Here is a 9655-nt window from a genome sequence, read left to right on the forward strand (position 1 = left end):
TCTGACCTGAACGAACGCAATGATCATGACCCCATAACGTCATAATGGCCGATCTGGCATCCCAATCACAATCACAGTTATGGGTGCATCATTAACCTGTGTGTGTGCATTTTTTTTTGGGGGGGGGGGGGTAGTGTAGTGGTGGGGGGGGGGGTAGTGTAGTGGTGGGGGGGGGGGGTGGAGAGTGGTGGGGGGGGGGGGGGGGGGTGGAGAGTGGTGGGGGGGGGTGGAGAGTGGTGGGGGGGGGGGGGGGAGAGTGGTGGGGGGGGGGGAGAGTGGTGGGGGGGGGTGGGAGAGCTGGAAGGTGGGTGGTTGAAGGTGGTTTTAAGGTGAAGGATATACAACACTGACCACACACGCTATCCTAATGAAATACTGCATTTGCTTTTCCATGATCTGCAACAGAATACAGCAGGAAGAAGCTGAAGAAGTGAATGAGAGGGAGGTCGGAACACGCACTCTGCCCCCTGATTTTCTTGTCATCAGCCCATACATTTCCATTTCTCCACCCACTGCCCTTTCACCATGTTCAATAGCAGATCACTTCCAATTGGTTGTTCTATATCCCTTACTCAAATGTTTAGTTTATTTGAACGATGCACTGGAAAGTGTGGGCAGTTTACCTTTTCTCCAACCCTGTAATCCTGGTTCTGACTCCAATTCGTATTGCTATTCTTCCCAGACCTTGGAGTAACATTTTCCCTGCCAATGGCACCTTATCATACTTTACTCCAGGTTCATCCATTCTCTTACCTCAAACTGGCCTTTCCGATATAATCCGGTGTTTGCAATGTTCAATGTTAACAGTTCTTTGTTTTGACCATAAACTTTACATTTACCTGCACTAAAACTGGTTTGACCAACCAGCACTTACCCACCAACAGCTTAGAATACAGGCCTCAAATGATCGACTAGCGTCCACCAAACAAAAGGTGTGAACATGCAACGGCAAACCGTCTTTTTTCAGTGTTGTCCCTGATGTTCATTCGACTGTCTTTTCCTTGTTCCGGACCTGTGTTCCAAAAGGGACATGTCTAAATATTCACACCAATCAAGTTGTTCATTATTTCCATGCACATCACTCACCATGCCCCACGAAATACTTTATGCATTTAAGTTTGTATCTACTGTACAAAAAATATGAAATGGTTGAAATGTTCAACAACATGTATGTGCAATATTCACGAACAGTGTTGCAATGCAAATGTTGCAAGTTTTGCAAGTGTTGCAATGAAAAGCGATTAAAGTACACGATGACAAATATAAATTCTTGGATGTAGTTTATTGTGTAAGAAAGTTATATTTTTTCTTTCCCTTTTTACAATAAATGTAATTATAACTGAATACAAGCATGGACCCTTTTTAGCGATCTACCAATGACATCACACAAGGGTGGTCACACCTGTTGCTGTACACCTCTCTCCCTAACACGCACCCTCCAAACCCCCTCCCCCAAAAAAACATTTTTTATGTGGATTGAGGTTTGTAAACGTATTACCATGCAAAATTATTTTTTAAAAAACAACAACCTGGATTCATTTATCATGGAAGTTGGTAATGGCATCACTTATTTTCAAAGTCAGAACCTTCATTTGAGTTGTTAAGGATAGCTAACATTACAAGCCGCTATACACATGGTGCATTATCTCACCCAGGATGGAAATCAATGAACAGCCCCATGTGTGACGATAAATAACTACAATGATGAATAGCAGGGAATGTACTAACGACTGACATATGTAGCAAAAGGTTCACATGAAAACTGATGATTTTATACCAGGCCTTCATTTAAGCTTTAAAAGAGAATGGACTACCGCGTCGGTCGCGTGGGTATAAAACCGTTTTCAAAGATCGCCATAAAAAGGCAGCAGCCTGACTTTTACAAAAGTGATCCAGTCCAAACTACCCGAACACATTTCCACAAAGCTGGGTACAGTAGATTGAAATTTTATTACAGTTAAAAATTATTGTAGTTAAAAGCCTTAGGGACACGGTTCAAACGGATCAACTTTCTCGACTAATCGAGAATTAGGAACACTAAAGTGGGAAGGACCGGAGCAAATATGTGACGTGATATGGTGGACGAATGTAATCAGTACCTCTGCCACCGAAGGTAGACAGACGGAGGTTGTTTTCACCTCTGTTTTTCTGTGAGCAGGATATCTCAAAAAGTTATGGATGGATTTGGACAAAACTTCATGGACGAGTTGGGTAGATGACAAGAACCAGCCGATTAGAGTTTGGTTTATTTGTGGGTGCCGAGATATCTTGGACAAATTAACTTGCTTTGAAAGCTTTGTCACAGTGCAACAACCCCTTCCACATACAGCGATGAGCTCCATAAATCTGTAGGTCGTCCAGTGACATCCAGGTAGTAGCATCACGCCATCACCATTTACAAACTCTGGACACCGATCCCCTTGACCCAGCCATAACCAATGCCACTCAATCCACCAATGTCAGAGAGACCACTAGGCCCTGTTAGTAAATTAAGCAACGGCAGTCTTCACGGGGCTTGTCACTCCTCACAATCTGCCTGTGTGGGCCGAGGTCTTGACTGCTTACCCTTCCAATATCTGCCTGAAGAGTGGACCATTTATTGAGGTACAGGTGTGAGGCCTGCTTTCCATGGATGGCTGGATGCCCTTGTTGTTTCCACACCCAAAGCTATGCATATCCAACTCAGATGCCCTCCTGTAAAAGGGGAACTGTGGCCACTGCAGCCCTTCGCCATCTTACACAAACTCTCGTGTGCCTATAACTGCACCTGCACATATTTACAACACCTGCTTTTTCCTTCATTCCTATTTTTATTCCCCTTGGTCTTTATAAATCCTTTGATTTCACCTTTCCTGTTACCATGACTGCAGCAGTTTCCCGGATCCTTATTCTACATGTGCAAGTGATTATTAGCTGTGAAGTGCAAGTTGTGATCATTCGCTTTTTGCAGTTTTAAATCTCAATGCAAACTCTTTCTCGTCTCCATAATTGTATTAAAAAATTTTTTTAAATTATATATATATATATAATGGATCAAATCCAGGCCTCCGAAAAGTCGGATATCAACTGTATTGTATACAAATAAAATAACTTAACATTATTCAGACACCAAAATAAGAATAAGCACAGGCAATCAACATAATGCACCAAGTAGTCAGTTTCATCCCGTTATCACAAGATGTAAAAAAAAAAAAAAACAAGAATTTTTCCCCGTCATTAAGAATATTTTTTGGATTAAATTCCCAGATATCAAATCCCATAGCACCCTTCCATTCCCCAGAGGGCAGGCGCTATGTGTTTAATAAGTTCAAATCAGTATGTCGAAAATAAACACCAAACCGTTGACAAAGACAAACACTGACCCAGATGCTTTCGCCAACATTGTTCTATCAGTGCTTCAAAACGGTCACATCCGCATGCGTAACTGGGATCGGTACTCGACTAATCCAATCCGGAGATTGGCATTTCCACCCCTAAAGGTTCATCGGCTTGAAGTTGCAACACAAAAAATTTGTACGTGCACGGATCCAAATTTAAAAGTACCCAAATGTGGCGAAAATGGTGGCGGTGCCGAAAGGATTCTTCGGATGGGCACCCAGCTGGATTTTGGAAGTTTGCAATCATTGCAGCTGGTATTTGTACGGCCAAGGCTGGCAGTTAGGAATAGCAATGTTTGCTATCAAAATGGCAATTGAGAGCTCGCGTGCCTTCGCTATTGCCGCAAATGGTATCAAAAGGACGTTTGCCACCCTGAAGCAACATTCCAAGGCATCTCGGACTAATGAACCAAATTTGGTTGTCACCCTGGATAAACTTTGTTGTAGACGTCAAGACATTTGTGCTGTTGACAAAACTGTTTGGGCAAAGGCAAAGCTGTAGCCATGAATACTAGACGTGAGCAGGAGTACAACTCGCCAATGTGACTTACACTGCTGCCTGTGGTTGGTTAAGGCTTCTCGGAAAAATTGTGACAGGCAACAGTTGTGCTACGATTTGCTCATTTACTTCCACGGATGGCAGCTGTGTCACCCCGAGCTGCGTTGCTGTTTAAAGGATTTGCGATGCACCCAGTATGTGTGTGTGTTGGAAAGCAGGAAAACAAACCCATGGATATGCAGACACCCACATCTTATTAAACGGATCTTCAGCTGAAGACCACTCCATTATACAATTTATGACTTCTACAAATGGACAGTTCACAAAGAAATACCATTGAAAGTGCATATTCTGATCAGGTACAAAATGAAAGGTAAAAAAAAAAAAAATTCAGAAAAAGTACAAGTAAGGACTTTTGCAAAAGCATTCAAGCACGTCTGGTTGTTACTCACAGCATGGCGACGGAGTAACTGCTAAATGCAGAAATCTTTAAATTCTAAACCTCACATTTTTGTACCAAGGACTGGACACGTACTTGTGGACCGTACTTGTGGCCTATCACCTCAACTGGTAAAATGCTCGGTGCCTCAGGTACTCTTCCAGACACTGTACAGCAACAGGGTCCACTTTGGTGTCAAATTTGTTTGCAAAAAGGTGATGGTTTTGAATGATCCAGTGGAGGTCCCCAGCGCCGTAAACACACACAGAGCGACGATGTTCGCCTTGGCATGGTGGGTATGGTGCCCCCTTTTGTATATCGCCCTCAAGATAATGCCATTTTACAAGCCTCGCCACGGCTTTCATGTCTGATACATGGTACTTGGAATTTGGGGGATCAGATCCCGGAATCCCAGGCATCCTCTGCAATGTTGCCCAGAGAAACTCATCGGGACTGTACGTGTCCCTGAACCAGTCCATCGCTATGCGGGCAACCTCATTCCCAAGGATGTGCTGCACAAAAGCTCGACTGAGGATGAAGTACGCACTCCCGGAAAAGACGCCACTCGCAAAAGGAGCCGGTGATTTGCTCACATCCGTCTTCACGATTTGCGTGCCTACAACCTTGTAGCTGAAGGCAAAGCGATTTTTCTTTGCCTCGGATACCGATTCCGATTCGAGACTGTTCTTCCCGGCAAGAGCTTTCAACTGCTGCACAATTTCAAAGTTGGTTTTGATTGGGAAATCCTGGCCACAGAGGTTCAGGATATACCTCCACGGATCCGGTCGATGCAACAGCTCTTTCATGCAGTTTAGATCAGCTTGAATGCGATACCAGGATGCGTAAACTACTGCTTCACGCTTACTTGCCAGGAATACATTGTCAAAGCAATTTGCAATTCCCTCGACAGCATGAAAGAAATCGTCAGGGGATTTCTCGTCCACGTGAATGCAGTAAACATTTTGTGGCATGTAGATAGACCGTAGCAGACGTTCAAACATGTCCACACGAGTATGCACGACGATAGAGAAAGCAATCGGAAAGTCCCTTTCCTCCAGGCTGAGTGGAGCAAAAAAGTAGCGGCGATCACGCTTGAATGTTTCACAGTGGGCCGTAGCACTCGTGTATTCGGCCTCGGTCAGTGTCGAGTCGTCGTCGCGTTTGAATGGCTCCGAGCGCATCCGCAACTTCGCCAGAGCAATTTCCTCCTGGTCACCATCAAAAATGGCCGAGCAGTTAAAAGTAGTAGCCGGTTTGTTTGGCGCCAGTCTTATAGATGAATAAAGTTCACGCAATGCTGCTGAAGGCAGTAAATTCATTGCTTCCTTGCTGCTGTACTGCACCATTTTAGGCATAGAGTGCAACAACAAAAATATGGACATAAACGTGACAAGAAGAACGGCAGCAATCCATCGGCACAACCAGCGACGTATGGGAGAGCGAGGTGCATGGAGTCGACACATCAATGGACAGCCCATGGCATGCAAACTTCAATCCAACGCTGGGGTGTTGCTTTCACAAAACTTCCGGCTTCCTAGAGAAACAAACAATCGTGTCTTTTGAAAGTCAATCAAGCTTTATCACGTTAAAAAAAATTCTTATATATATATATATATATATATATATATCAAACCCCCTAACTTGACGAGGCAGCAAGGCACAGATTGAGGCTCACCACAGGAGTTTCTGCACAACATATTAGCAATAAATGTCGCCTGCCACGCAAACACTGTCTCTGCTCTGCAAAAGGTGTGTGTGTGTGTGTGTGTGTGTGTGTGTGTGTACAGGGTGAATCAAAAGTAGTGCCCGCACCCGATTTCTGTTTTTTCGGCTGTCAGATTCTTTCTGGGATGTCATGTTAATAATATCGTCTTGCAGATTATTAATTTTCTTAATTTATTTATTTTTGTTTTTGTTTTGCAGGTTATTGCTGAGAGTTTGGAAAGTTACTGAAGTTGCACCAAATTGAACCATGAATTACCTTTTAATGAATCAACGCATTGCGGCCGTGAAACATTACTACAAATGTAATGAACAACCAACGATGGCGGCACGCCGTTTGGCACAGGAATTCGATATTAACCCACGCCAGGGAAGAAACATACGATTGATTGTCGAGAAATTTGAAGCAACAGGGTCGGTAGCCACTGCAAAGAAGTCCGGTCGTCCGAAAACGACAACGAATGTAGCTAAGGCTGAAGAAGCCATCAGGAGACTGGAACAAAGTCCGCAAAAGTCAAATCGCCGTTTATCTGCAGAGTTGGAAGTGAGCCAATCAAGTGTTATCCGTATCCTTCACCAGAAAAACTGGAAACCTTACATTCCACGCTTACTGCATGCCCTTCATGATGGAGATGACGACCGGCATCTTCAATTTTGCGAAGAGTTCTTAGCTAAACTTGACGAAGAGGACACAATGCTAGACAACATCTTGTCGTCAGATGAGGCATGTTTTAAGCTTAACGGCACAATTAACAGACACAATTGTGTCTACTGGGCTGCGGAGAACCCAAGAGTGACAGTTGAGAAGGAGGTAAATTTACCTGGTGTGACAGTTTGGGCAGCCATATCTCCATTAGGGATGATTGGACCCTTTTTCGTTGAGGGATCTGTCACTGCAGAAATTTACCTGGATATGCTGCAAACCTTCTTTTGGCCCAGGGTACAAGATCAGGACTGTTATTTCCAGCAAGATGGAGCTCCACCTCATTATGGACGTCATGTTAGTCAGTGGCTTGATGGCCTCCGCGGTCCGATCGAGTGGCCGGCACGCTCCCCAGACCTTACACCTCCAGATTTCTTTCTTTGGGGGCTCATGAAAGACCTTGTTTATCGTGAAAAGCCTCGTACCATTCAGGAATTGAAGGCTCAAATCATTGCAAAGTTTGAGGAAATTGATATCGAACTCTGCAAGCGTGTGTGCCACTCTGTGCCTGCTCGGCTGCTATTGTGCATCGATCACGAGGGAGGGCACTTTGAAAATTGCAAGTAAAACAGCTTGGTACACTTCCGTAATAATTTTCCAAAGAATAAATGGTTAGATAAACATGTCATTCATTTATTTATACCTTCTTGTACACTGTAATGCAAATGTCAAACAAACAATCAACTCACAGAAATATATATATAAACAGAAATCGGGCGCTACTTTTGACTCACCCTGTATGTATGTATGTATATATATATATATATATATATATATATATATATATATATATATATATATATATATATATATATATATATATATATATATATATATATCTATAATTCCAGTAATCTCTGTACGTTTGTACGTTTGTCTGTGACCGCTGTTTCTCGACAACCACGGGTCCGATATACTTTTAACTTGCCAGGTATATTGCTGGGGACCCGAGGATGTGCCTTTTCAAGGTTTGAAATTAATCGGACAAGTACTTACCGAGCTATGTCCAAAAAACGCTTCAACCAATCAGAGAGCAGCGAGCTATCACGTGTGCCGAACGTGGCGATCAGACTCTACCTCGGACGGCACATTTGACAGCGTATTCATTTATTTCACGTTGGAAAACTATGTTGCCGTTAAACTATGTTTTAAAACGAATTCAAACTGCGATTAAATTAAAACGATTCATCGTAACTGCGACGATTTGCGAACTTCCGGCAGCCAATCACAGAACGCTTTGTTGCGTAGGCGTGGCCGATGTGAGACGAGCGGAGCTGAGCGCGTTACGAGCTGACCGCCATTACGGTACGTAATTCGATTTCTTATGCGCATTATTTCTCCCAATTCAGTCAGAGCGAAGGGCGGAAGCGAAGAGCGTTGTTTTTTTTGTTTACGGGCGTACGGGCGGGGTAGAGCGTACGGGTAGCGTTTTTTTTTTTTTTGGCAAGGAACGGGCACCCACGTACGGGCAATGCCCTAGTATATAAAAAACACAGTTTGTGTGTGTGTGTGTGTGTGTAATGTTACCGATAGACTCCTAAACGGAGAGGCTTACGTGCTTGATATTTGACATAGACATGGCGTGGGTGTGTATATATTTGACATAGTGATGTACGTGGGTGTGTATATATATATATATATATATATATGTATATATATATATATATATATATATACACACCCACGTACATCACTGTGACAAATGAGAAAAAGTGAAGTAAATCTGCATCCAAGTTACGTAATGTTATGCCGAACACAATATGTCCAAATACAAGTACAGTTCCGTTTTATCATTATAGATATATATATATATATATATATATAATAAACAGTGCATTCAGAAAGTATTCAGACCCCTTCAGAAAGCATTCAGAGTGACGAGTGACTTCAACAACAAAAAAAATTCCATATTAAATGCCAAGTCTGTAAGTCTGTGTGTGTGTGTGTGTGTGTGTGTGTGTGTGTGTGTGTGTGTGTGTGTATATATATATATATATATATATATATATATATATATATATATATATATACATATATATATACAGACTTGGCATTTAATATGGAATATTTTTTTCGTGGGGGTGAACTTACTTTTCAAGTTGACTTAGAACCAGAAGTTCATTGGAATTATGTTGAAATTATTCTAGACTTTGTTAATGTGACCTTCAAAAGAAACAAAAACCACATTTGACATTTCGAAGCAAATAAATTGATCCTTGAAAGTGATGTAAACTGATACTGAATTCAATTCACGGACAGTACTGTGTTAAACTTCTTTACGTTTTCCAGAAGTATTTCTTTATTTTGCACATTAGCCAAATTTTTTTTTAACAAAAACAAAAGTTAAATTACAACTGGGATTACGGACAGTAAAATTACAGTTCAGTACGTCGTGTAACCCCCACGAGCATTCAGGAGAGCACGTACATGTTGAGGCATGCTGTTCACGAGATTTGGCAAGGTTTGGACAGGAATCGCTTGCCATGCAGTGACAATAGCTTGCTGCAATTCACGCACAGAGGTAGGCTGCTGGTCCAAGTTGTCGATTTGATGCGTTAATTCTGCCCACAAGTTCTCTATCGGATTCATATCCGGGGACATGGCAGGCCACTCCATATGCTCTACACCACGGTCAGCAAGAAAGTGTTGGATCATGCGAGCACAATGAGGCCATGCATTGTCATCTTGGAAGACAAAGTTTCCTCGAAATGCTACACGAGCAAATGGAAGCAATGTTTCTTCCAGAGTGGCCCTGTACTTGAACTGGTTCAGGTTTCCATTCAGAACAACCAGGTCAGTTTTGCCCCCTGCATGAAAAGCAGCCCAAACGGTCACCCCACCACCTCCAGCTTGGACTCTTGGCACTATACAATCTTCGTTGTAGGCTTCATGCACTTGTCTGTGCACTCAGACAT

At 42.8% G+C, this 9655-nt stretch overlaps 2 protein-coding genes across 16 annotated transcripts in view; one reads left to right on the forward strand and one right to left on the reverse strand.

Moving 5' to 3' along the window:
- The window catches only part of LOC137431152 (protein prune homolog 2), a 112867-nt gene extending 111600 nt beyond the window's left edge, over positions 1-1267 (forward strand). For all 15 annotated transcript variants that reach the window (XM_078781557.1, XM_078781556.1, XM_078781559.1 and 12 more), the window contains one exon: positions 406-1267. In XM_078781557.1, the coding sequence (XP_078637683.1) occupies positions 406-694 (289 nt within the window). In that variant the 3' untranslated portion in view covers positions 695-1267. The remainder of the gene's footprint in view (positions 1-405) is intronic.
- Positions 1268-3045: 1778 nt separating this feature from the next.
- LOC137431153 (beta-1,3-galactosyl-O-glycosyl-glycoprotein beta-1,6-N-acetylglucosaminyltransferase) overlaps positions 3046-9655 on the reverse strand; it is a 28836-nt gene continuing 22226 nt past the window's right edge. Inside the window, exon 2 of the mRNA XM_068122157.2 lies at positions 3046-5849. Coding sequence (XP_067978258.2) covers positions 4435-5793 — 1359 coding nt within the window. The 5' untranslated portion in view covers positions 5794-5849 and the 3' untranslated portion in view covers positions 3046-4434. The remainder of the gene's footprint in view (positions 5850-9655) is intronic.

The sequence above is a fragment of the Myxine glutinosa genome, chromosome 7, assembly GCF_964187855.1.
Source record: "Myxine glutinosa chromosome 7, kmMyxGlut1.1, whole genome shotgun sequence".
Taxonomy (NCBI): Eukaryota; Metazoa; Chordata; class Myxini; order Myxiniformes; family Myxinidae; genus Myxine; species Myxine glutinosa.